At 51.0% G+C, this 27,293-nt stretch overlaps 8 protein-coding genes across 8 annotated transcripts; 5 read left to right on the forward strand and 3 right to left on the reverse strand.

Moving 5' to 3' along the window:
• Positions 1 to 514: 514 nt before the first annotated feature.
• N0V89_002327 (uncharacterized protein) lies at positions 515 to 2,383 on the forward strand (the record flags this gene model as incomplete). Its single annotated transcript, XM_056211137.1, has 3 exons — positions 515 to 662; positions 708 to 1,280; positions 1,341 to 2,383. The coding sequence occupies 3 exons, from the start codon at positions 515 to 517 to the stop codon at positions 2,381 to 2,383; spliced, it is 1,764 nt and encodes a 587-aa protein (XP_056074610.1).
• A 739-nt stretch (positions 2,384 to 3,122) lies between these two features.
• Positions 3,123 to 4,256, forward strand: N0V89_002328 (uncharacterized protein; the record flags this gene model as incomplete). The annotated part of the gene is made up of 3 exons (XM_056211138.1): positions 3,123 to 3,577; positions 3,916 to 4,064; positions 4,120 to 4,256. The coding sequence occupies 3 exons, from the start codon at positions 3,123 to 3,125 to the stop codon at positions 4,254 to 4,256; spliced, it is 741 nt and encodes a 246-aa protein (XP_056074611.1).
• Positions 4,257 to 5,076: 820 nt separating this feature from the next.
• On the reverse strand, positions 5,077 to 6,982 carry N0V89_002329 (uncharacterized protein; the record flags this gene model as incomplete). Its single annotated transcript, XM_056211139.1, has 2 exons — positions 5,077 to 6,911; positions 6,979 to 6,982. The coding sequence occupies 2 exons, from the start codon at positions 6,980 to 6,982 to the stop codon at positions 5,077 to 5,079; spliced, it is 1,839 nt and encodes a 612-aa protein (XP_056074612.1).
• Positions 6,983 to 8,482: 1,500 nt separating this feature from the next.
• Positions 8,483 to 10,462, forward strand: N0V89_002330 (uncharacterized protein; the record flags this gene model as incomplete). The annotated part of the gene is made up of 3 exons (XM_056211140.1): positions 8,483 to 8,710; positions 8,757 to 8,847; positions 8,895 to 10,462. The coding sequence occupies 3 exons, from the start codon at positions 8,483 to 8,485 to the stop codon at positions 10,460 to 10,462; spliced, it is 1,887 nt and encodes a 628-aa protein (XP_056074613.1).
• Positions 10,463 to 12,865: 2,403 nt separating this feature from the next.
• Positions 12,866 to 14,020, reverse strand: N0V89_002331 (uncharacterized protein; the record flags this gene model as incomplete). Its single annotated transcript, XM_056211141.1, has 1 exon — positions 12,866 to 14,020. The coding sequence occupies one exon, from the start codon at positions 14,018 to 14,020 to the stop codon at positions 12,866 to 12,868; it is 1,155 nt and encodes a 384-aa protein (XP_056074614.1).
• A 1,239-nt stretch (positions 14,021 to 15,259) lies between these two features.
• N0V89_002332 (uncharacterized protein) lies at positions 15,260 to 15,637 on the forward strand (the record flags this gene model as incomplete). Its single annotated transcript, XM_056211142.1, has 1 exon — positions 15,260 to 15,637. One exon carries the CDS (start codon positions 15,260 to 15,262, stop codon positions 15,635 to 15,637), a length of 378 nt encoding a protein of 125 aa, XP_056074615.1.
• A 1,849-nt stretch (positions 15,638 to 17,486) lies between these two features.
• Positions 17,487 to 18,982, forward strand: N0V89_002333 (uncharacterized protein; the record flags this gene model as incomplete). Its single annotated transcript, XM_056211143.1, has 6 exons — positions 17,487 to 17,606; positions 17,656 to 17,788; positions 17,839 to 17,906; positions 17,955 to 18,129; positions 18,181 to 18,409; positions 18,499 to 18,982. 6 exons carry the CDS (start codon positions 17,487 to 17,489, stop codon positions 18,980 to 18,982), a joined length of 1,209 nt encoding a protein of 402 aa, XP_056074616.1.
• Positions 18,983 to 19,971: 989 nt separating this feature from the next.
• Positions 19,972 to 24,402, reverse strand: N0V89_002334 (uncharacterized protein; the record flags this gene model as incomplete). Its single annotated transcript, XM_056211144.1, has 8 exons — positions 19,972 to 20,521; positions 20,584 to 20,936; positions 21,046 to 21,420; positions 21,472 to 21,656; positions 21,718 to 22,519; positions 22,570 to 23,120; positions 23,174 to 24,007; positions 24,060 to 24,402. 8 exons carry the CDS (start codon positions 24,400 to 24,402, stop codon positions 19,972 to 19,974), a joined length of 3,993 nt encoding a protein of 1,330 aa, XP_056074617.1.
• Between the last annotated feature and the right edge of the window lie 2,891 nt (positions 24,403 to 27,293).

Here is a 27,293-nt window from a genome sequence, read left to right on the forward strand (position 1 = left end):
CGGACGCTGTTCGCCAACGTGAGAGGCGGTATCGACCTGGTGGAATCAACGACTGCATTCGAGAAGTCTCCGGTCACCTATATTCTCATGTGTTCATGTCGTTAATTCAGAACAGTTCAGTGATCTCGCCCTAAATCCGACGCAGACCGCCATTGCCTACAGTTATGTTACAAGTTGCGCATTGTCGATGTTACCCCGAATACCCCGCTTACTCGTCTTCGCTGACTACTGAGAAGTTACCGAGGGTAGCCGAATGTACCATCGCCCCACACGGGCAAATGCTCATCAACCTCAAGCTACTAAGAGCCGAGGAACTTCATCTTCACGAAGGATCAGGTGCATAGACCGCGGCCTTGCTCTTGGTCGCCTAAAAAACGGAACAATACAGACAGTCTGCACGATTTCAACGTCTTCAGCTGCGATTGATTGCTGCTTTGTCTCACGAGCATAGAATTGAGATCCTCCCATAGTATATGTTATCTGCTCGTTGGGCGATTCATACTCTTTCGCCAATATGACAACGATAGTGGACAGAACGCCCAACGGCATAATCTACCGCGCTGCGAAGACCTATCCTATCCCAGACCTCGACATCCTCACCCTCCTCTTCGGTACACCACCCAAAGTCTCCACAATTCCACGTGATCTCGCGCCCCCAATGTGTTTCTGGTTCTCAATCCGTCTCGCTTGCATCTGACGTTGCACAGACTCTGAACACTCTCTCGTCAAGGAAGAGACACCCATACACATCTCCGCCGCGAACCCAAACCATGTTCTGACAGTCGCTCGCGCTCGCTCACTTACGCGTTCCACTGCTGCCGCCCTGCGGAACCACTTCTCCATAGGAGCTTCCGGTCCAGGACGTGACATCTGCTCAGTCATATCGACAGGGCATTACCTCCTCCCTGTTCTCGCATACGGTATCATAGGCGCCGAGGGTGTTTTGAGTGCGGCTTCTGCTGCATCTACCGCAAGCGAATTGAGCAAGCAGATCATAGGCGCGAAGAGCAAGGTACTAGTCACATGTGAGACAACAAGAGATATTGCGGTACGAGCGGCTGAAGACGCTGGATGGGGCAAGAATGGAGGGGGGAGAGTGCTATTGATGAGTGAGGGCGCGGAATGGGAGCTCAGGATCGTTCAGGGCGATGAGTCGTTGGGTGAGAACCTGATTGACAAGAGCCAGAAATTGGCATGGCAGAAGATAACGGATCCGGATGAATTGGAGAATAGCTTGGTAGTTCTGATATACTCCAGCGGGACGACTGGCCTGCCCAAGGGTAAGCTTTCCACCAAGATTGGTCTCCCGTGAGGAACAGTCGCTTGACTGACATTTGCAGGCGTCAAACTGTCTCACCGCAACCTTGTCGCGGAAGCTGTCATTCCCGGTGACATGTTCAAATCCTGGATCTCGTCCTCACGCCCAGACTTCTCATACCGCACCATTGCCCACCTTCCCATCGCCCACATCGCAGGCATCCAAGGCTACCTCATCAACCCCTTCTACATGGGCGGTCCCGTGTACTGGATGCCTCGCTTCGACTTTACGCAATTCCTCGAGTACAACGCAAAGTACAGGATAACGTTCTTCTTCACCGTTCCCCCCATCTATCTTCTCATCGCCAAGAGTCCCCTCGTCACAGACCAATTCAAGTCCCTTGAGATCGCCATATCCGGTGCCGCGCCACTGGGCAAGGACTTACAACACGCTGCGAGCCAGAAACTCGGCGGCCCAAATTGTTTCATTAGCCAAACCTGGGGCCTCAGCGAGACTACTGGTTCCGCGACTATTATGCCCATGCAGATGACCGACGACACGGGTTCTGTCTCCCCTCTGATCCCTAACATGCTTGCACGCCTTGTCGACGATGCAGGCGCGGATGTCGAGCCCGGAAAACCAGGCGAAGTCCTGGTCAAAGGACCGGTTGTGTGTAAAGGATACTACCAAAATGGAGCCGCGAACAAGGAGGCATTCGTAGACGGGTGGTTTTGTACGGGGGATATTGCAGAGTTTCGGGATGGGCTGTTCTATATCGTCGATCGCAAGAAGGAACTCATCAAATACAAGGGACTGCAAGTTGCACCTGCGGAACTGGAAGCACTGTTGCTTAGCCATCCGAATGTGATGGATGCGGCGGTTATTGGGGTCGATGTTGAGGGTGAGGAGGGCACGAGTGAGGTGCCCAGGGCGTATATTGTTGCTGATCAGAAGAAGACCTCGGGACAGCAGATAATTGAGTACGTGAAGGGGATTGTGGCGAATCACAAGCAGCTAAGGGGCGGGGTTGTGTTTCTCGACACGGTGCCAAAGAGTCCGAGTGGAAAGATTTTGAGGAAGGACTTGAGGGCGTTGGCGAAGAGGGAGAAGGGAGCGAAGCTGTAAGCCTCGCGAAGACAAGGGCTGAAAGCGAGACCTACTATGTTTTGGTGTACTCCATCGACGACGCTTTGCAGCAGGTTCAGGTGATGATACTGTAACCACTGTAGTCATTTCCGACAGCATCAGAAACATTGTTCGCTTCGCTTCTTCAACGTATCCTGCAGTTTTTCCTGTTTACTGGCTCGTTCGAGTGCGGCTGCGCGACTTTTGGCTCTTCGTCCTCTGCCAACATGCTCAAGCTACGCTGCTCTGTGAGCTGCGCATGGCCAACGTCATCAACATCACACCATGGATAGCATGATTTGCACTCTTGCTTCGTACAGCGAAGTTGCGAAGAACGAAACATTGTATTCTGGCAAAGCGATCCATATCGCGTCCTCCACACTGCAGCCAAGCAGCCGATCTCCCTTGAGCGAATCTGGGGAACATAATTCTCCGCCACTCAACACCCAGATCACTCGCCTCGCCAATCGTCACACTGCATGCTACCCAGGAACACCTTAGGCAATGCGGATCGATGCCCGCCACAATTGTAGTACGAGTCGCATTACCCTCGCGTACTTACCTTTTGCACCTTGCAATCAACGGCGCAGAGCCCATGTTTCCGGATGAATAGCCGATGTTTAAAGTTCAAAACAATGTAGCGATTCAGAAGTCGGCTTCTGTTGTTGGCGCAGTATAAGACCCGAGAAGTTTGTCGCGTCACCGCAATCCCAATTTTCTGCTGCATCTTCAAACCACAATGAAGCTGACCATCTTCGCACTCAGTCCCTCTCTCCTCGGCGCTTCTGCGTACCCAGCAGCAGCAGACTCAGGCCTCGTCGGCTTCGCCAAAGACAACCCTGTAGGCGCAACAACAGGCGGCGCAGGCGGCGAAACCGTAATCGTGTCCACGCCCTCAGCCCTTAAATCTGCCGCAACAGACGCAACGCCTCGCATCATATTCCTTTCCGGCAATTTCACTTTGACATCTCGCCTTTCCATCGGCCCTGACAAATCCCTAATCGGCACCGGCACCGGCGCAAACATCCTCTCGAACGGCTTCAACATCAAGTCCGTCTCGAACGTCATCATCCGCAACCTCGGCATACGAGGCGATATCGGCAACGACGGTATTACAATACAAAATAGCACTCGAGTCTGGATTGATCACAATGAGTTTGAGAGCGGTGGGTTCCCCGCGAGTGGCCCGGACAAGTTCGACGGGCAGTGTGATATCGTGAGGGCGAGTGATTGGATTACAGTGAGCTGGAATTATTTTCATGATCATTGGAAAAGTAGCTTGGTGGGGAATAGTGATGCGTTAAGGGGGGAGGATAGCGGGCATTTGCATGTTACGTATCAGTGAGTTTGTCTTGTCATTCTCTCTTCTCAAAAGTGGAAAGGAAGGTTAGAGAGGAGACAAGTGCTGACTTGGGTAGTCATAATTATTGGCGCAACGAAGGCACGCGCGGTCCAGCTGGTCGCTTTGGCCATCAGCACATTTACAATAACTTGTACGAGGACTATTTGTATCAGGCGATACACAGCCGCAGCGACAACGAGGTGCTCGTCGAAGGGAACGTTTTTAGCGGGAATACAGCCGAGGCGCTGTCGACATACGGACTAGTCATCCCGAACGATAGCCCAAACACAAGCCCTGATGGCGATTCCGAGCTCGATGGGTTCGCAAATTTGGGTGCGAGTAAGACGAGACTCTTCCTTGTAGCGAACAGAGCTCGATGCTAACATGAACTTAGAAAACGATTGGGGCCCTGCAAGCGTCAACATCACGAGGACAGGTGCTTTTACCGAGGCGCCGTATGCGTACACTCTCACTGCGTTAGGCGACGTGAAAAATGCGGTCAAGGCTGGTGCCGGGCTCGGTAAGATCTAGAGTATCTGTTAGCAAATACCGAGAGGGGTCGAAGGATCGTATCGTTCGGTATTCGTTCGTGAAGGGACGGCAAAGGCCCGTTTCGTGTTGCCTACAAGTATCCGCAAGGCTCTTTCATAATACTTTGAACACGGACATGGCCCGATGGTCCGTACCGATGATCGGCCTGAGCATTTAGAATTGAAAAACAGGCGAGTCGGGAAACACCCGAGTCAAGCTGGACGGTGTGATACCGGGGGAGCGCGAGCATGGGAGAGACAGAGCGCACAACGTTGGACGTCACTCCACCGGAACGAACCGAGCCTTATGCGTGATGACGTTAAAACGACCACATGATCTGATGAACGAGGTATCATTGTGACAAAGCCGTGTATCACTAACGTACAACCACATGCGCGTTACCTATTATCATATCACCTGCATTCGATTACACTAATCGAAATATTTCCGCATATTAGGGTCACCAAACGATGCCATCGGAAAAGTCGTCTCAAAATCCGCCTACACGATAGTGAGATTCGAAAAAAAACGGAAATATGGTTCGCATACTTACCCAATCAAAGGCATCACCGCTTTCACCAAAATCCATTGGCACGTCATCCATTGGTAAGGGGAATAGCGGTTCTTGTATATTCTGGAGATCGAAAAAGAACGGCGCGTTCGAAAGCGGCTGTTCTGGCGGAAACGTGAGGTCCGGCTGTCGAGGAGTGTTTTCGACGGTCGCTGTTGGCAGAAGTCAGTACACCATTAGCCGGAGTGAGGTAGGTCAGCACATCGCATCGCATGGCGATCTATGTGACCAGGCCGATCAAAAGACAACTTAACCCAGAGGGATATACTGCCTCCGAGGCTCTGATGCGCCGCGTACATTCAGGAGTGTGGGTCTCTTACAGCTGGGAGTGAACCCACTAATACCTGCTTTTCCGAGCACATGCTTGGCACCGGCGGCCACTCTTCGAGCTTCTCTTGACTTTGGGCTCAGCCGGGCCCAGAACGCATGGGCTCTTATCAAGGCAGGAATTATTTCATCGCGTGTTGGCTGTCCGCTCTTAAAGCGTTCTCTGGGTACTTGACTAGCTGGCATTGGATTCGCTAGGTCTCGATTCAGATCGATAACCAGCATAGTGGTAGCCAAAAGGAAGTCGTGGCTCATCAACGACGATAGGCGCCAGCTCGATGTCCACCACATTGATTGTGCTCCCCAAAGGTCTTTGTTATCTCGGGACTTAACTTCCAGCATGTGTTGGATATCGAGAATCTCAAGCGCGGCATCTATGCAAGCTGTTCTGGAGTACTCATGTCTGGAATCGTCATGTGCTAGAAATAGGAATGGGCGATGAAGTATCTCCAGCGCTTTCAAGAATGTTAAACCAAGGATCACAATCGACATTGCGCCTTCTGCGAAAGGATCAAAGTCCTGCATATTCAGACCTTTGAGCGACGCGGGTACTTTTTCGTATGTATCGCGTAGGACCTTGTCTAATTCAAGGACTTCTCGGTATGTGGGTGGCTCGCTCGCACCGACTAGATCCACGATACGCGCGAAAACTCCCAAAACGCGGTTTCGAATTATAGTGTAAAGCATTGGGGTGAACTCCGTATCCGGTCTTGAAGGCGGGAGTTCAGCCATGTCCTCTTGGAGATCCTCGTCGATAAGATTGCGAGGTTCGAGTGTATCAGTCATTGCTGGGTGGATCATTCGGGGTAGTCCTATTTGCCCAGACGACATGAGATCTAGTCGAACGACCATGGACCACATTCTACGCCTCATCTCAGCTTCGAACGGGGTGAGACTGTTGTTAGTTATTTTTGTTGGTTCTCTGTGAAGACCCATGCGGAAAGCAGTTCGCACGAGCATACCCATCAGGAGCCAGATACCATGCTGTGTATCTCGCGTTCGAAGATATTCGACGACGAAGTATGAGAGGAAGGTTTCCATGGTGAAAGGCGGACATTTTGTGTAATTTGCCAAGACAAGGCACTGTGCGATCTTTTGTCGATACAGGTCCTGTCGAGCTTGCGAGAATGTTCGTTGGGACGGATCGGTAATGCCGTTATCATGCTCCTCAATAAGTGATTGTATGCGTATGGCAATGGCGAAGATTCCATACAGCATCCCAATCCACATGACCGGAGTTTCGGTCGGATTCCTCCAGAATTCGTTGTATTCTCGTTTGAACTTCGGCCTGTGCATAATAGTAGGTGCGACGTCCACAAAGTTGTAATATCTCTCGAGAAGATGGTCGGCTTCAGCTTTGGCAGGAAGCCCTGCTATGATTTCTTGCCGGGTTGCATGGGTTTTGATACCGAGTAACAATTCTGGCCCAACATCGTCATCCGCGTGACTATATGGCTGTGGTTCGGAAGCTATCTGGTCAAGCTCATCTTTGAGCTCGGAAATACTGTCAAGTATACTCATCCAATGACCACTATCAGTGTAATGTGTTTCGTCGCTGTCGAGAGTCATATGCACAGGGGTCTTCGGAGCCTCAATGTTTGCGCTCTCGTCGTTGAGGTCAAGGCGAAGCGGTGAAGCTACGCTAGGGAGCGTGTTCTTTCTCTTGCGGTCCCCACCAGTCTTCTCAGCCATCAGAGTGGTTACCAACTTCTCCAACTGGTCAACGCGGTCGTGGACATTGGACCCACCATTTATTGCTGGTGATGCTGAAGAGGTGGAAACATTGCGGGAGTATGTGCATGCGAGCGACAGACCGCGATCCACACATGTTTTGCATGGCTGTTGACGGTCGCATTTCAATCTTGTAAGTCAAGTCAGCACGTGATGCTTCGCCAACGTTGGAACGCTGGAACCCTGGAGCGGAGGCTGGAAAGACCTACTTGCGCCGACGACAGAGGGTGCACGAGAGGATGGGCTTATCGCGCCGCCGGCTCGGAGGGACGTGGCGTTGCTGAGGCTGAGAATCACTCATCTCTTTCTCCTCGGTTGATCGGCATGTGTGCATGGCTGTGTAAAGCGGAGTGTTGCCTCACAGTGAAGTTGTTCGGGTCCACCGTTTGTGGTTCGCGCTTACCGCAACCGACAAACTCCGACACTATCTCCGGCCGTCTGTTCCTTCCGCCGTCTGCTTCCTTGCTCGTACCTGCGTATGCACTACTCCATCGTCTCTTGTCTTGCTTGCGAGACCGTTTGCTAGGCTCACATGGTAGCATCTCGTATGTGCTCCCCTGAGAGCCTTCGCCGCCACCGTACAATCACGCTAACAACACTTGCCCCCCGTGTCCTCCTCAGGACACGGTCCAACCTTTTCATTTTCTCAGCATTGCTCTCTTCAACAGCTCGTTCGTACGTGTGATTTTGTGCATCTTAGGTCGCCGTGGCATACTCCGAGACAAGCAGACTGCTGACCTGAAGTATTCGTCCGTCCACCAGAACTGACAATCCGTTACGGTCTCAACCACTGTAGCGATAGCCTGTCCTGTAATCTCTCGAAAAAGCCGCTTCAAGCTTGGGTTCTCGCTTCGCTCTGGAACAAGGCTTGTTGCTGGAGTCAACGTCAAAGCCGGCTCTTCGGGCCTGTTCTCTCGACCAGCTCGAAAAGCAAAAATGGTCTCGGAAACCATTTGGAATCCTCGCAGCTTTCTGACGAGGTGGCGGCGTCGAGTGGATACGTGCAAGTCTGGACCCACACCCCAGAAAAAGGGTCCTTGGGAGCCCCACTCTGTAACACCAACGACAGACTTTGCAATGCTGCCAATACACCGTCGGAGCTGAGAGGCGACACGCGAAGCATTCTCGCCGCAGCCCTCGCCTCTGCGCGGTGTTACTTAGCACCTTAGGTACCTAAGTACCTAATCACAGGCTTAATCACGTGCCATAGTCTCTTGGCGGCTGAAGCGGGGGTTTTTTACGCACTTTACTTTAACTCCGAAAGGTACCAAAGACCGTTTCGACGACTGTTCAGGCGTGCAAAACTTTGACACCTCTGTCTTCTGCGAAGCAACTTCGACACCATGCAGTCAGCTAATAAAGAAAGCCGTGCTACGGCATCGTGCACAGAATGTCAACGTCGGAAACAAAAGGTGCGTCCGAAAGTCATCGGACACGCACGGGAGCGCCCGTACTCGTTCGCATTCGCGGCTAATCACGTCACAGTGTTCGCGGGAATGGCCTTGCAATCATTGTCAAGCGAGGAAAGTTCCTCATCTTTGTCAATTCGGGTCGAAGAAAGCTCAGCAGCCTTCGCCTCCAGATTCTACTTCCCGGTATGCCGAACTTCTTTCGCGAGGATACCTTAGCCTTCGACATAGTAACGTGGCAGTGGAACAGTGAGAAAATCGGTGAAACACGAGGACGAAAGCGAAGTCAGCCTGAACCGTCAGAGGTGTCTTCGAATGGCCTGAACGGTGAGCTTGACGAACCTGAGGATGGGTTGAAAATATGGGGTTATATGCCAGGGCACGTACATTTCAATCTAGGCCGGAACAGTGGCGAGGTAGCTATCTCATATCCTTGGGAGGAGCCAGTCTGACAGTACGCAGCAACTCCTCAGGAAGGACACTTCTGAAACCTCCGACAAGTCAGACGCCGTCGAGGGCGTGCTGCACGCGATACCACCAAGATCCATCGCAGGTATGACCACTAATCCTCGTTTGAATAACATGACTTATTTCTTGTAGATGCTATCGTCAACCATTTCCTATCCGTTGTCAATTGTCGGTACAGCGCCATATACGCTCCAACATTTACCGACCAGTATGTGCAGTGGTGGTCAGATCGCGTCAACGGTCGTTCACTTTCACCCGAATTCACTTGCTTGCTTCTCAGAGTACTCTCCTACTCCGTGCAATATCTTACTCCCGAACTTCGAAAAATGATCGAGTTTGAACTGGCTTGCAGCCCGCAGGTCATGACAGATCGTTTTCACAACGCTGCTGAACAGCTGAGCAAGAGCTTTTCGGTCTCCAGCACTTGCATTGAGAGAGTACAAGAACTCTTCTATAAAGGTGCTTGGCTTAAGTCCGAATCGAGAATTGTGGAGTCGTGGCACTCTTTGGGATGCACTATTCGTGAGGCCCAGGAGCTTGGCCTCGACAAAGAGACCTCAAACGAAGGACTGCCTGAATTCGATGTCGAAATACGAAGACGCCTATGGACCCTGCTGTACATTTGGGACTGGCAGATGTCCGCATGGCTAGGCAGACCGCATTTGATTAATCAAAAGGACTTATCTTTCGAATTTCCCAGTTTGCGGCTCGACCAATCAGCATCCGAGCCTAATCTCCTCTCTCCGTTCGCTCACATAGTCCTCCAAGCCAGGATAGGACGACGCATAGCGCTACTGATGGGCGATGTTCAGGTGATCAGTCCAGATCAAGTGTTCATAGCTCTCGATGAAATCCGCGATTTCATCGATGAACTTCCTCCGGTTTTTCGGATAGAAGATCCCGACCTGTCCTTGGACGAACAACATCCCTATTATGTTTTCCAGCGTCACCAGCTGCATGTCGTCATTCACATGGCCATGCTCGATTTACTGAAGCCGTACCTTACTCGCGACCCGAACAATCCAAAGACGTCGCGGGATGCAAGATTGCGCAAGACAGGCGTGGAAACTGCGTTAAAGATGCTTGATATAGCGCGGCTGCTGTTCGACCATGAATTCCCGATCAACGCTAAGTTTCACATGGTTATCTTCTGTATCTTCGACACTGCGACGATCCTTTGCTCGGCCATCATTCACGATGTTGACAGCGTACTACCTCATCGCGAAAGAGTTATGGACGCGGTCGAAGGCGCGCTGGATATGCTCCAACAGCTCAGCCTCACCACAAGGCTCGGCGCATCCTCTTACTGGTTCTTGTTCAAGCTTGTGCAGGCTGCACCCGTGTTGTCGCAATACGCTCCAATTACCAAGCGGCAACGAACACTGCAAAGTATGGGTTCTAGCCAATCATCGTCAGAGGTGAGGACGCCCTTATCAGAGCAACCATTTCCTGTGACCACAGCCCCGATTATTGAGCCAAAACCGAAAATGGTACCGAATACGTACAACCATGTGCCTATTCCGGAGATGGCGACTACTGACGACCTTGCTTTTGACGTGGACCAGTTTCTGGCGCAGAATCCTTTCGACAGCTCATCGAATCTGGATATTGGGGGCATGGAGGTCGTATTCGACTGGGACGGTCTGAACCTCGACTTTGGACTATTGAACGACGACACAAACAGCAACAGGTTTCAATGAGCCCGGCAGTCGAAACTTGTTAGCGTCGTATAATCGCTGGCGAAAGCGATTACACACACCATCTTGCCAGTGGTCGGGAGGAATGTCCCTTGCCCCATATTCACGCAACATTCGAGAACGGACGGGAAGGACTCTTGAAAATTGCTACACGCGTGCGCAGGCTTATCGGCATCCTGTTGCTCAACCAGTTTTGCCTCTTCGACAATCATTTAATGCTACTGACCTGGATGAAGAATGATTCCTTACTTCACTTCATGTTCACACGCGAGCATCGGACATGCAGTATAAGTAGCGTCGAACACCCGCACACATTCTAAAATTACACTTCATATATCACATTCGTCAACGGAATATCACACAACAAGACTGTATAATCATTTCCCATCTCTATGCCTCCCACGGCTTTGGCACCGCATTTCTACACCAAGGACTACACCTGCAGTCTCTCCAGTCTCCACACCTCCAGCCCCTCGCCCCAGCACCAAACGAATGCCACCCCATTCAGACCCATACGTCGATCACGCCGTCGAACTAAACTCATCGCCCAGAATAGCCCAGCTCGCCCGCATTGCCACCTCCGCCACGTTTGCAGAAGCACGAAGCTGTTTCATTGAGATCGGGAATCAAATAAAAGAGCATTACAACATCACGGGGCGCTATCCGTCGCCCAACCAGACGGGGTAGAGCTCTTCTGGCCACACAGCGACATATTGTGGGGTTGTATGGATGTCCCATGTATCCTCTCCGAACTTCGCTCTGATTGTGAAACCCTCGGTTCCTGAGACGGAGAAGTATTACCCCATTAAGCTCAGTAGAGGGGATGTCACAACTACTTCCGCAGACACACATGCCCTTCGCACATGCGTTTCGTGCATGAAAGCCAGCAGGCACTTCGAAAAAGTGTTCGAGCGAGTGAGGGCATGACAGAGGAGGAGGTAAATTAAGTTAGCCAAGGCCACGGACTTCATTACGAACGTGACGCAAACGTCCACGGTGAATGAGTCTGGCAGGACAGAAAGACAACTTCAGGAACGCCCACCGCAGATGTCTGGGGAGCGGTAGCGGGAAGTGGATTCGGGCGCGGTATCCACGGTGGCAGAGTAGAGCACACAGCGACTCGGCATGCTTAAGGCCAAGGTCGTCAAATGGTATTACCATGATAATTAGTCCCTCAGAAGCTATCGCTAATCGGGACCCTTGCTCACGACAGCAACATTTGTAGATCTTAGTACCTTTACATAAAAACATGGTCTTGTATGGACATGTCAAGAAGATTCAACTCTTATCTTCGTGCTATCTTGTCCATCGTCCGTCTTCATCTTATCCTTTCCCTCTATGCCACCATACTGTCCCCTGCCGCGATACCTCCCGCTGCATCTACTCCATATTCTCTATTTACAGAACAGACTCCACTAATTTTCCTACCTTAATTCGAATCTGACAGGCCGCAATGGTCACAATATTCGAATGGATCGAGCGTCCTCGTCGAGATCTTGCAACATTAGCAAGCAACATCTATACGCGCAAAGCATTTGCCGTGAAGAATTGCGACATCATGTAGCCTGCACCTTCATGCAGCTCGAAGGAATTTGTGAAGATTTCACGATTAGCAGCGGTTGCATCGCTGCTTGACAATGCGAACAACGATCACACCCACTTCACAGCATTTCTAAGCACGTTAACAAGACAAGAAGTATAAGGGAGTCAAACACGCTCATGCTTTGCCTGAAATACACACTCCACAGATCATTCGATCGAGAAAGCAACACACCGTCGAGTAACATCGTCCTCTCTTATCATCATGCCATCCACCTCAAGGTCCTCCGTCACTAACCTATCCACCTACAGTTCCCCCAAGCTATTACGCCATCAAATCTAGCAACATGCGTACCACCACTACGCTCGGAACCTTCTCTTTACTCCGGGAAGGTACAGAGCATATTGAAGCCCTTATTCACCGCATCTGCCAAGTCCACAAGGACAAGCTTACTCAGGGTATCGACGCCGCAAGAAAGTCCATCAACGCACTGTTTCTCAACAAGCACTCAGGCACAATTCAGGGCTCACTATAGATAGACACGCTGGAGCTGCACTTTGTGGAGGCTGTCAAGAATTTAAGTGAGGTTAGGGTACCGAGGCCGCGGTGGGGGTTTCTCAGTTAGAAAGGGAAAGCTGTTAAAGTAGATAGGCGGTAATTATTTTTAAGGAGCAATACGGTCAATCGTGTTAAGTGTAAAGTAGGCACAACTTTATAGACTTTTATTAGGTGGTCTAGTGGTGCCCCTGGATAGAAGCGGACAACGTCGAGCCCTTGTACATATATTTAATCTGCAAAACTCCATGCCAATGCATAGCCAACCGTCTAAGTAAACACCGAGATCATGGTTTCCCTTCCGATACCCATTATGTCATGGCACCTTCACTCGTCCCACTGCTCGCCAACACTTGGCTCGACCTCAGCCCATCGATAGCAGATAGAATCCCGTCCGCAACCTCCCCAACCTTGCCTTCTAAAGCAGTGAGATCCATGTTCCCAATGGCCGCATTGATCTTCTCTGTGACTTCTGGCTCCGCCACTGCCTCAGACATGACCTGTCCTTCGGTGCGCCAGTACTCCTCCCTCACCAGCCTTAGCCCAGGATCTCGGTTGATGCTATTTTCCAGCAGACCTAGCGCGCGCAGCTTATGCAGTGTTTCTTCCGCGGTCTTAGTGGTAGATTCGAGGCGGTTGGCGATGGGTTCGGGTCGCGCGAGCCAGCGGTTCGTGGACGTGAGGTAAAGGGTTGCGGTGAGTGCGGCGTCGACGAGAGCGAAGGCGAGGTAACGTAGGACGCGGACGCGCCAGTGCGCAAAATCTACTTCTTGGAGGACCTTCGCACGCTTGTTGGAGGCCGGGTCGTATGTGCCCAAATACCAAGTTTCTGTCACTAATAGTGCGAGTCCCGCGATTGTAGCGTGTGTTCGGAAACGATTGCCTTCTGGGCCGATCATCGAAGAAGTGGCGATCCCAAGAACAGCGAGGTGCGTGATGTGCGGCGTGAGCAACTTTGGGAGCGCGTAGAAGAAGTAGTTTCTGTTGGGGTTGGAGGAAGCGGCGGAATTGCACCAGAGGCAGTTGAGCAGCGTATCTGGGCCAAATGCAAAGTACAGCATCTTGTTCGCGCTGTTTATTGTGAACTTTTCTCTTAACATCTCATCCTCGGGCGTAAGCTCCCGCAGCAGGCCGAGCCGCGTGAAGAGCACGTTCGGCTCGATCTGCCATCTGCTCTGCGTGCGGAGGAATATGTTCTCCTCTGCGAATCGTGGCAAGCTGAGCGCTAGACAGACGATGGTGCTCAGGAGTAGCAGATTCAGCGCGCGCTGTACCTTCGTAGGTACCGGGCGGACGGGGACGCTTCGTGAAGCTGCGCGGCTCGTATTGAGTAGGTTTATCACGCGCGGTAGGAGGAACGGGCCAAAGACGATGAGGAGCGTGTGCAGCGAGGAGGGAAGGAAGGTGAGGCGCGGTATTACGACGTAGGAGAGGACGAGCAGGACGATGTTCTGCCAATTGAACATGCTGACGGATTTGAGCGGCACATGGAGTCTGGCAACGGGGAAGAATGCCGCGCTGGCCTGATTTAGAAAGTGTGAAGAAGGTGACGTGTGAAGATGCGCGTGCCGGCAAGTTGACCTCGGCGGCCCGCTGCAGGGTCTCGCTTGGCGTATATGGTGGGGTCCGGTTCATACTGCACTCCAGTCCATGTTCCAGAATTCATTCGACCATAAAACATCTTACTAACTGCAGCTATTTCCAAAAGGCTACGGTCTCTTGCCTCGTCGATAGGTTTCACTACAGCATAGGTTTCGCATGTCCCAATCAAGCCTGTCTACAGTCCTCATGGTGTCTGCACCCAATCTTGTGGCCGATTGCATATGGAAGAACGTTCATGTCGAGCCTTTTTTGAGCTGGGAAGGCAATGACGTAGTGCTCAGATCAACACCGTTCTTTCACGTACGTCTAAATCAGCTCCGCATGTCAGCTCATGCACGTGAATTTCCTACGGCATGTGAAGCCGATCCCATATGATGGCGGAGTTCAGGACTGTCACTCTGCAGATTTCTCCGCATGACATATGAGATGGCCTCTAATCCACCTCGAAACGTGCTATCCGTCAACCAACGCCATGCGTTCGTGTGGACTATGTGTGATGGGGTGGAATCCGAAGTCCGGAAGCTGATGTTCAGTGTGACGGTTGTGGTTGTGATGACAGGCCAATCAGGGCCCGATGATAGCGGCTGCCCGTAAAACTCCAAGGTTTGGATCAGCACACATCAAGTCCCATGGCTCTTATACTCCAGGTGGAAGCCACGTTCGATCGGAGGAGAGCGAGCACAATAGACATGGTGGAACAGACTACTGTTGCGTGCGAAGCTGCGAAACTGTGGGTGGCAAGGCCACAAAGCTGACACTTCATCACTTGGGAGCCTCAAAGCATTGTCGCACATGATTAGGAGAATGTTTGCAAATTTGGAAATTCAGAGAGCTGAAGCGGGGCGGGGGCGGTCAGAAAGTTCAAGTCCGTTCGGCGTGGGGAGCCATTCGATTCGACTTACAACATACACGTAGTAGCGTACGTTCCAGCGACGAAAGTATGACTCGGACCACATTACTTCACAACTCAGGCCTCACCTGTGGAGTATCCTCCGTTGCCGTTCAGTAACCCTACTTGAGCAAATCCCCAAGCACGACGATCGCTTCAGATCACTATACATTTCACAGGCGATTTCAAGCAGCATCTTACCACCTGAGCAAGCATGATCACTGCCGCCCTCACCACTCCGCAGACGGCATATGATGGCATCCCAGATCTCTCCGCGAAGGAATCTCTCCGAAACGTATTGAACGCGCCTCCATCGCCTCCTCAGTCTAAGCGCACGGACAGCGCAATCTCTCTTCCTAGAGACGACGCCTTTGATCTGCGTCGGGGCGCAGAGGAAAATAGCGAGTATGAGGCGGAGTGGCGCTTGTATTTGGGACTTGAGGATGAATGGGGGTTTGTCTTGAAGGACCAGAGGAACGAAAAGAAGCCAAGCACGTCCTCGAACGGGAAGATTGAAGAGGAGAAGAATGAAAAGAGATATGAAGAGGAGTGGAGTGCGTACTTAGAGTTGGATTACAGTGGTGAATGGTGACGTGCTCTTGAGGAAGTCACGGCGGAGTTACGGAAGCCGTAGACAGAAACTACTTTGGTTAACCTGGATGAACAGTGGTGGATATCCACTGCAGTCCTGCGAGGACCATGGAAAAGGAAGGACATTGGGCAGAAAGAGATGTATCCTTGGGGCGGCGGCACGTTGTGTAACCCAGTGGTCTTCACTTTCCTTGCAACAGCGTTGACAGAGCAAGTAAACCGAAATCATAAATTGAACATGACTTCCGAATTTTTACTTATTTGCAGTCACATTTTCCAGCTCATGCAGAAGCTATTGTGATAATGCGACGGAGTGAGGCGGCTGCTCGGTCAAGTGAGCAGAGGTTCTATAGTTGACGAAAAGTCCTGATGCGTAGGTCCGGAAGGCGGACCTATTACAGTTGATGGCAGTAACGACGGAGTGAGGCGTTGTTCGTTACTTGGAGCAGCGATGCCTCCTTTTTGTCATAGAACAGCATCAGACACGCTATCTGCCCCACCTTCGGATTCGCCATGTGCAAAGTCTTCTTGATTCGAGCCGTTAGCTGTCAACTGCTATCAATGAGTCGCGAGCGCTTCGGCAGTGTGACGGAATGTTGGCTTCGAATTGCGAAACACAAGTTGATGGCCCACGACTCGCACACGTTTGACCACGATGCCGGGAGTTTTGCGTTGTGGGCCCGGGGACGAGTGTGCCAGGGTCACGATGCCTCAAAGAGCGCGCTTTTCCGTCGCCGACAGATCCAGAGCGTTCGATATGCGATAACAGACCGTCTACTCGATGGCTACTGCTACTGTGTACACACTGATCGCAGAGCCTGGCCCATTCTCTCGGGCTCCGCACCTGTGACGAGTCATGGACGGCTGGGGAACAGGGTTGCAAGATGCGGCCATTTCTCATCGCTTTCGCCTTCACATGGAAGCGAAGGAGCAAAAGGAACAAACGTCTTGCGCGCGAGGGAGTCGTTTACCCAGTCTTGTTCCTGCCCAGCACCGCGTACCTGCATCCGCACACGAATGGTCTGAGGAGTCGTGCCGTGCATCTTGACACGGGGAGGACGCTACGTTAGTGCCCGTCATCCTGCCTCTGTATTGGCCCGTCGCCCACCTCTCTGACGATGAGCTGGACCTCTCCCCCTCCAGACCAACAGTCGGGCTCTCCGAGAGACGAATCACACAGTTGCGGTCTCATTAACTTTGAAAGACGGCAGGCATCATCCATCCACGTGGGACCGCGAATGTACGCCATTGCTTAGCGTCATCCACCGAAGCCGCAACAGGCGAGCCAGCGTGAACGCAGAAGGTCCTCCGCCTTGCGAAGCGAAGTGCCAGTCTGTCGCAAATCCTTGCACGAGGCATAAGATAGGTGCGCAATGCCATGTCGAGTCCGCATATTGACTTCATGGTTACAGCAATGGTCAAGCATCAGGCAGCCAAAGTCGACCGCTTACCGCTACATCCTTGCAGCCCGCATGAACAAGTACATAAAAGCCATCTTCTCCAGCATCCAGCCATGTCGCACGCACGCTCTTGGGTTAGACGCACAATCCTTCCATGCGTCATGTCCCGTCCCATCCACTCAAGACCCGCAAATCGTAGCGTCTAAACGTCATGCTTGTTCCTTGTCGGGCCCTCACATACCCTGCCCTGCACCAGCCTTGCTGCCGTTACGTGCTCGTCACCACACTAAAATCTAGCTTAGCACCCGTCGTGCATGCGCCGAACCCTGGGAGCACTGTTATAGAGCGGAACCCCCAGTGGCTGTTCATGGCGGAGTCGGGGAAGCACGAGTGACACTTCTTATCAACGACGAATGCGAAACGGGGCCGTCGACTTCCCCCGCCGGCAAGATGGGTGTCACTTTCGAAGAGTTGATAGGGCAGATGTTGATGAATGCCCCGGATCCTAAGGAGAAACTACCGGTTGCAAATCGCCCAGAGACCATATGGTGTACTACAATGCCCTTTTTGGTAATCATCGCTTAATCTACCATTTCAAACTGATCCTGACGCAAAGTAGATCTTAACATGGCTCGCCGTCGGGTTGCGCTGTTGGGTGCGTTTTCGGGTTATGCGTGAGCCAGGTTGGGATGATGCCCTCGTACTGCTAGCTGCCCTTTTGAACACGGCTGCGACCATCTTCGTATTACTTTGTACGTGTACAAGTGCTTCACTATATCCTGAGACTAACCTAATATGACAGGTATCAAATACGGGCTCGGCCGACACTTCTTGTACATTGGCATTCCAGAAATGCAAAGCTTCATCAAGGTTTGCCTGAACAACAAGCAAGACATGCACGCATGCTGACCATGACAGATGTTTTACTTCGCAAACGCCATCTACATAACGAACACTGCCGTGATCAAGATATCACTATTGACACAGTATCTACGCATCTTCAAAGCTGGGATGATGCACTGGATCTGCAAATGTTTGATTGTAATCATTGGAGCATGGGGCTTTACTTACGGTTTTATGGCTTGGTTTCCCTGTATGTCTTTGCTTCAAAGCAAGCCATACAGAATATCGCTAATATTTGCAGGTTTTCCGCCTCAAGCCTTCTACGAGAAGAACGCTTACCCGAATGCCAAGTGCTATGGATTTGGCTTCGTGAACGACCAAGACTTCATCGGCCTGTTTGAGAGCCATACTGCCCTGAACATGGCCTTTGATGTCACTGTCTTTGTCACGCCAATGATTCTATTTACGAAACCCAATCTCAAAATGAAGAACCTTTTCGCCATGGCGGGTATCTTCATCCTTGGCGCAGTGTGAGTATCCTTCCGACTGCCGCGCTTCCCAACTTTTGGTGCGAGGCAACGAGTACACTACCTGCATGCTACAATATTAACTTCACCAGCGTCGTCTTCACCTCCGTCTGGCGCCTCTACTCCATCGTCGATAACCGCGCCGCCACCTCCCCCTACATCGACTTCACCTGGTGGACCCCCATCAGCATCATCCTATCGTGCCTCGAAATCGACCTCGCCATTATGTGCGCCTCGATGCCCATCTTCTGGCCCGTCATCGAAGAATCCTTCGCCGCCATTTTCGTTACCCGCGAAGTCCAGATCACCGAGCAACGCCGCTACTCCTTCGCCGACCGCGGCCTCGCGTACGAACTTGAGCACAGCGATACTATGCGCCGGCAAGCCAGTGTGAAGACGCAGAGTACGAGTAGGGAGAGTCTGGTTATCACGAGGCTGGAGAGTGGGAAGAATGTCGAAGAGCATTATAAAGATCCGTATTTGGCGGCGCAGGTGGATCCATTTCGAAACATTGCGCAGGAGGTGGCGGTCAAGACGGATGTTGAGGCGAAGAAGAAGGACAAGTGGGTGTTGTGAAGAAATAGCAGAAGTTGTTGGTGTAATCGTTTTGATGGATTTTGAGTCCGATACCCTGGGCGGCGATCTGGTCTGAGGACACGGCGTTTTGGGGACTGGGAATACCTGATAGCTGGGCTGTGGAAAAGAGCCGTAATAAGACTCACACTGGATGTGTATACCGATTCAGCGCTCCGTGGCAGAATAGGTGCGCCATGCAAGTTGGGAGGAATGGCGGCGCCAGCCAAGAAAACCGCTCATACCAATGATTAACTCAGTGAAGACCATCAGAAGCTGTTCGGCACATCAATGACGCAGCACAGGCTGTTGCATTCTTGCCAAGAAAGGACTATGAAGAAAACTTTGGAACGAGCTCAAGAAAGAGATAGAGGGGAACCAAGCGCAAGATTCACAAGCGCTTCGACTTTGCAACGACTGATAAGAGCAAGCAGAGATTTTTCTGTTTCCGGAACAGGATGGATTACCCATATAGACAGTATCGACCAGGGAAAACGACGATGGCATAATGCATACCTAGGGTCACCCCGACTTTGCGACGGACTGCAAGGAGGCCAGCCGGAGGGTAAACGGGCCGGGAGGGGCAAATACTGGACACGCTGCTGCTCTGCGCTCAGCCATAGCCTCACTTGAGGCCCTCGGCTCGTGTACACAGACGATTACGGATTGTTTCGGAAGGGCTTGTTCAGAGTAAAGGATCATGGGGGATACAGCTATCTGTAATCAACATTTCTTAGGTTTCAAATCAACGCCTAAGTCTTTTTTCTTCCCTCGAAATATTTGTTCATACCCTTTCAAGCGCTAACCAAGATGTATGCCGCTCCTACCATCATGCCTGCCAAGTTGTGTAAATCTTTGCGAAACATATAAATCACACATTACATCCGCACATGAATGAACAACAGTGGTGTGAAGGTCAGCACCCATCTCTAGCACAAGGGTACTAACAAAGCATCGTTCGATTTGTAAAAGCAAGAGCTTGATGGTCTTCACTAATGGAGAAGCCAGCTCTTGAGTCTATTTACAGACCTCTCCCACAAGCCTTCCTTCCGCACAACCAGATTATCCTCATCCATATCACGCTTGGTCGTGGTTCCCCTCCACCGGCCATCATCAGCCCATACCCACACCTCGTCGTACCAGTTGTATGAGATCATCCAAGCAAAGCTATCAGCATTTTCCATCGTCTTCTCCATGATAGTTCCGTCAAGGACAGACCCGCTCCCAACTCCTTGCCACGCGTAATGGGCCGCTCTGCCCGCGCCATATATGGGGAGTTTCTGTCCGTCAATAGTGTCCTGAACGTCCTCAACATGCCATCTTGCGCTCGGAACAGCGTCGTTCATGTAATTGTGGAACCATTCGTGAATCAGCATGTGTTCGCGCGACGCCCATTGTTGCCCATAGGGAAGGTCTTCTACTCGTTGCTTCGTTGCGGTGATCTCATCCACGCGTTTGGTGTCGAAATACTTCTGGCAGAGAGCAATTTGATTGCAATTTTGACAGTCAGGGTTGTACGTCGGTGTAAACGTTTTCGCTCCACTAAGATCAAGGTCAGTCATCTATAAAGAAGGCGAAGATAGTGAGGGCCGCGTGTAGCTTACGTGTAGGCGGAACAATAGTCTGCGGGTTTCGCCCATGATGGATTTCCGCAGTAGTATGTCGTTTGCTTTTGCGGAGTGATGGGAACGCCTGGGGTCCTTCGCGCCCAGTCCAGGACCGCTGCATACTTTCCACTCTGCGCATCCCAGGCAGCGGTCTCTTGCCAAAGCGTAGATGCGACGAAATAGCGATTGAACCCTGGTGTTTCCCAGGCTAGTTTGAGATCAGGAGTGAACTCCATCATCTCTATTGCCTTGGCGTGCGTATCCACAAGATCCGAAAAGGCGGGTTCGTTGCACGTTTTGGCTGTCGTTACCCAGTCAACGCCTGGGAGTTTCGACGATGCTGCTGCAATCTAAGTAAAGTTAGCACAGTATTCCGGGCAAAGTGAAGTGATAGGGCCCTGTAACACGCATCGAGCATCTATAGAGGTGGCACAGAGGACCGATCAATCGTCCACTTACCACGGCAGCATCAGGCGAAATGCAAGTTGCACGCCGGCCGAGACTTCGTTTATCGTACACACAGCTGGAGTCACCACTGTCGCTTCCGCCGTTAGGGTCTGGCAAACTTGGAATAGAAAGACCTGGATCCGCGGGGCCTGCACCGTCATCTGGGCCTGGGCCAACGCCGCCGTCACCGCTGCAGTTGTTGAGGTAGGTGGTGCCACGGCCTGTCCTTGGGTGAACTACGTGGTAATCAGCTCTCTTGGAGTCTTTGACCATGGAAGGAAACAAGATATTCTCGCCGCGTTCTTGGCCAGTCATCCAAGAGCTCGAGTACCCAACCCAATTCATTGAGCTGCCAATGGAGGGGATGAAGCCATTGTTTTTCCAGAACTAGATGCATCAACTACTGCAGTGTAATTGCCCGCATTTGTGATGACATACCTGGACATTGCCCGTGTGTTTATCAACCCAGATGAAGTCGACCTTGCCGTCACCATCGACATCGGCCCAGCGATGGTTAGCGCGGTCGAAACCAACGCTGACCTTGATTTGGTTCAGGGCGGAGAGACCACTTTTCAGGTTCAGCCAGCCAACGGTCCGACCATCAGGATCCATACAAAGATAGTCTGCACACCGTATTAGTCCCTCGTCATTCATAAACAACATAAGTATGGAAGGTCAACTTACCGGCTCTTCCGTCACCATCCAAGTCTCCAAAGTGAACAGCGAGATTATTGGCAGCGGGAGAGAACCCTTGCGGGCACAATCCACCACCAACGACCGATGTGCCTGCAGCAATATGAGGGCTGAGATCTTCGTAAGTACCGTCGCCATTCTCGAATCGTCCTATCGCATAATTGTTCGTGTGGAGAACGACGTTGCCAGTGGACTTGTCGACCGTGAGCAAATCGCAACGTCCGTCCCCATCCCAATCAGCGAGATGGACGAATTTTCTGTCGATAGCCAGTTCAGCAATACGGCCCCAGTCTTTCCAAGAAAAGCTGCCATCACCATTATCGACACGTTTCTGTGCGTCGACCATTCCGCCACCCCAAATGTTGACAAGATCGTCTAAGCCATCTCCATCGAGATCGCAAAAACGAACGCCATCGCCGTTAAGTTTGGTGCCACCAGAGCCAGTGTTCTCCCACACAGAGAATTTGTACGAGTATTCTTTACCGGATTTGCTCTCAATGATCTGAATGTAATCTTGACGCCCGGAGCCGTAGACCCTTCCAAAGAGGATCCTGTTCCGGGACATGGTATCATCTCCAGGAAAGCCTTTGTGGGAGACTGAAGCCTGGCGCCAGTGTGGCTTGAGACCAGGACCATCATCCCGGTCACCGCGTTGGTTGATGTAAATGGTTGTTGAGCCATCATCGTTGACAAAGACGTAATCGGCGCGACCGTCACCATTGATGTCTAGGAAGCGAACGCCTGCAATGTCCGTCTGAAGACTATCCCAGGTCGGCCCACCTGCACCCAGTAGCTAATAAAGAACGTTAATTGCTGTGGGAGTATGCCTGACTGATAACTTACCATTCCTTGCCAATATCCTTTGTACTTGGCAGTCGGAGCATCGCCCGTGCCACCATTGCGATGGCACCAAGCGTCACCACTCACGTCCATACCACAATAGTCAAGACGCCCGTCTCCATCAATATCGGCTAGTCGACTTTGCGCTTGAGTGAATCGGTCGCTATATATCTGGCCGATATATTCGAATTCAGGCGGACTTCCTCCACGGTTTAGAGATACAAACGGTGATCCCTCGGAGTTGACGCAGATGAAGTCGTCAAGGCCATCTCCATTCACGTCGCCAAAGCGCACACCGCGACTTAGGCATTCTGGCGTTCCTTGGCCGACAATATCGACCTCGGTCCAATTTTCGTCAAGCTCTCCATTTCCGTAATTGTACTTATATTGGAGATAAGCCTTGGGAAGAGTCTTGGAGCTTTTCTTCGAATTGTAGGCTCTTTGTTCCGGATCGAGGATGACAACCAACTCGTCATGCGCGAGGAGATCCGTGTCATCGAAACTGACAAGTTGAGCAAAGTGGAACTGGTTGTAGCTCAGAAGGGACTCGTTAACTGGGTACAGAGTCAGCACATATACGCGCCCCTGACAGGGTATCTTCACATACAGGGTCCCACACTCCAAGTCTCGGTCATCTTCAACGTTGAAGAGTGCGAATAGGCGCCATCGTTTGCACCCCAATCGAAGTCGACAGAGGTCACGGCTGAGCCAAAGCTACCACTGCTCGGCATGCATTCGCCCGAGGAGTCATCATCACCGAGTCCTGTTTCGACAGGCTCAACCAGAAAGGAGGCTTGCTCTAATTCAAGGAAAGCTGCAGCCCAAATGCCTGCCATCTTCTTGTACCCGGCGTCGTTGGGATGGGTAACATCACTGTAATCCGCAGCTTGATTCCAATAGCCATCCATGTCCATATCAGCGAGTATGATGCGACGACCTAACGCCTTCTGTTCATTGTACAGATCGCGGATGCCTGAGTTGGCAAGCGTGATGTATCCGCCAGTAGTGCCTGGAGTGAAGTTAGGAAGTAGTGTCGAAAGGATAACAGTCACTCCCTCGCTTTGGTCGTAGATGTCGTTAAGCATGCTCCTCATTCGATCCGGAATTTTCGTGACCCAAGTGATGCCGGTGTCCACTGGCGTTAAAGTTGAGTCATCGGCCTGCACGCAGTCATTGGTACCCGCGTTCAAAAGCACAAGATTGGGCTTCTGGTTCGTTAACACAGGGTTCATGACTTCATGGACTGCGTGAATCTGAAGACCTGGATGTCCCTCGTTCTCGTTGTCAGCAAAATTTCCGTTCTTCTTGCTTCCAATGTAATTGACTTCGTAAGCCCTATTCCTCAGCCATTGCCTTAATGGCAAACGGTAACCGATATCAGTGGACGCATCGGGGTGCTCCACTGTGTTCAAGCCTTGAGTGATGGAAGCACCAAGAGGCACTGGCGTGCGTTAGCTCCGTCGGAGAGATTCGTTTTCATGAAGGTAGCTCACTAATTCGTAGAGAAACGTTATTGGGATTTTGGCGTTTTCCCTTTGATGAAGTTTCATTTGTGTCAAGGACACTGATGTTAGGGGCACTGTATTTGGTTTCGTTGAACATGGGGATCTGATCGGAATGGACGACATATGGATTTCGATCCTCATCAGACAATGTTTCATTCTCGGCCAAGGTTGTAAGGAGTGTTGAGGCCGCAGAACTAGGAAGGTCGACCGGAGAGGTGTCATTGTCCAGAGTCGGCGTCCGAGCAATAACTCCTATGGAAGCGGCGACAGCCCAATCGAGGGATAACAAATTGAGTATTAGAGACGAGAAAGTTACGAATGAAGGCCGCATGGCTGACTATGAGCTGAGGCGGCAGCTGACCATGTGAGCAAACTGAGTGGCAGTTGCGACCAAGTGAGGAAGTAGAGAGAATCGAAGCCGCACGAGCGACTGCGTATGCAAAGATGATGATGAGCGACGGTGAAATCACTGTCTTTATACGCTGTAGAGTAGTATTCAATATTTTGCACATTGAATCCATCGCTGAACAATGGACGCAACTGGCATCCATCATTGGATTAGCACTGGCGTATCAGCCCACTTGCTCCGGTGGGAGTTCCTCATGTGGCGAGCGCCGCACATACATCGAAGCTCTTCAACAGGGCGACCTCGTGATGTGGTAAATCTGCTGACAGCTTTTCCTTATCAGAAGATTGCATTTACTTGAAAAGGGCATAGGCAGATACGCGAGGTTGCGTGACCGTGTCTAGGGCGGGCTTGAACACCCCTAAGCGCCAACAAGCGTGAAAATCCAGAACGCCAATTTCGTACAGCCATTGCTTAGATCCGCAATTGATGCGGCTCGAAGGTCAATCCTTTCAAATGTCAGCGGCAGCTATACGACTCTGTCTCCCGTACAATTTCCTTTGGGGGCCAAATGTCCACAACAACTTGGGAAGCGCGCGATAGAACCACTCAACCAAACCTGTCCTAGGGCAGTAGACTTTGCGCGACCCTCTGAACTACACGAACCAGGAGCAATGCAATATTCTCACAGTGAATGCGGTTGCTGCCTAGCATGTGAATTAAAAAATTGCACATTGTAAAAACTTGCAGATACCTGACGTACTAATTTAGAGCTGAGCCTATCCAATCACGATACACAGCAATAAAAGTGGAATTCACAGCCTCTTACTGGCCCAAATTAGTTTTAGTACGTCCGTTATTTGCAAGTTTTTACGGTATTCTCGCGCTTACGACCCCTTGATGCACGTCTGATTTAGCGAGTGGGTCAATCGGTGCTCAAAGTATGCTACGTCGACTTCACACGCGAACACATGAGTCGACCAATGGACCCGCTAGCGTTGTACCGGAAAACCAACGGGATACATCATGCCAACCATCCAGCGGCTCAAGTTGTGAACAAAACATTGTGGCCACCAACTTGCTATACTCGACACGCAGTATAAGAAACTGCTCGATCGCATCGACGTTTCTTGTCGCGACCTTTGAGAATTTGAACAGACTATGTCGTTGTGCTGAAAGCACGCCAGCCCCGAGTCAGGATTGCGCGAGGTGTCTCGGTAGATGGGGTGCACCAGCACCGTCCACCCAATCAGTTCGGCTACATCTATCCGTTATACATGTCGTCCGCATTATAGTGGAGAGCCGGTTTCTCTATATGATGCATAATATAGGCACAAAGAACCTAAGTCCAGATGAAACGGTCATCAAATTGAAGCCTATGGCAACACCCTAAAGAACGCGTCAGTTGACAGACTGGGGAGTAGACATGGACGATTGTGGTCTGGAAGGGTACATTCGCCGTCGGCGCTCCGCTTGCGTTCCTCAAGAAATAATCTTTCCTGAAGAGTAATATCGGCGCCTCGCAAAAGATTTGCACCCACCTCTCCATAGTTCTAGCATACCTTCTCGTAGATTTCAGCCAATCTATGTACTATAGAAGTCTAACTATTGGCTGAATTCTGTTGAATCTATACTTTTAGGCCTGGTAGACGTTGAAATAGGGCACTAAGCTGGTAAAATTAGTTCACTAAAGTGATTAGGCCAATAATCAGCCTTCTATAATACATAGATTGGGTAAAATGTACGAGAAGGTATGCTAGAACTTTTGCAAAGCACAATAACATTAACGTCTGGAAAAGGGTCTAGAAATGCTCTCTGACCATGTCGCTCAAATATCGATTTAAATGTATATATGCACTATGGAGGGCCGTAAGATTGTAAGTAGCGTTTCGAAATTTTCTGTACCATGAGAGTAGCTCTCTTGTATACGCAAGCTCAGTCTGTGATGCCAGAGCTTGTGAAAGTAATGCGGCATGTTTTTGTGCCAAAATAGAACTCTCTAGTTGTAGTTCTCTTCAAGCTAGGTATCTCATGATCAGGCTCTCGGCATTCTGGGCGAGCGCTGCGAGCTATTGATAGGTAATGCGTAGGAATCCATCCGTACACTAGGGTGCTGTTAGCAAACGGTGACGAAGAGCAATCGCCGGGTCTCAAGGACATGTATTCATATGCGGAATTTTAACCCGATAAACTCTCGTTGGGAACAAAGGATGACCGTGAGTGACAATCCATGGGACCGTAAACCCAGCCATGACTAGGGGTGGAGCCTTCGCGCATTGTGCCATTGCTCCCTTGGAAGGTAATTTGACACTTGATCCAGTGCTAGAGCATCGAGTACACCAAGACAAACGCTTCATGACGCATGATGTTATATACGCTAGATTTATTCTTAGCGACGGGGAATCTGGCAGCTTTCTTTCCATTTTTGCAGGGCGGTGGTCACAATTGAGTCGGACATCTGGTGGAAGCATTTTACCCTTCCCGAGGAATAAGGAGGTTAGCAACTCCTTCGAGATGTCATAGAGGATCATTGAGGTAAACATGTAATGTAAATGCCATTTTGTATGAGCACAATGGGCCTAATTATCACATACGACCATAGGACACTGAAAACTAGGCTTCCCGTCCGCTCAGCCATATATAAGCAGTGTACCGGCGGATTAGTAGTTGCGTGGGTGACCAGCAGCGAATACCCGCTGTTGTATGTTTTATTAATTTTTTTGTTCGAAAATTTTGCGTGGTCTTTTGTGGGTCGTCGGACGACTAGCGTGAGGCTCCTTCACCGCCAAGGGCTTCCTTTACATATCACACACATATCACAGTACAACAATGTTTGTAAGATTGGAGAAATTTCAACAGGTTGCAAAATGTGATTT

The sequence above is a fragment of the Didymosphaeria variabile genome (assembly GCF_027946475.1).
Source record: "Didymosphaeria variabile strain IMI 356815 chromosome Unknown scaffold_2, whole genome shotgun sequence".
NCBI classification, from domain to species: domain Eukaryota; kingdom Fungi; phylum Ascomycota; class Dothideomycetes; order Pleosporales; family Didymosphaeriaceae; genus Didymosphaeria; species Didymosphaeria variabile.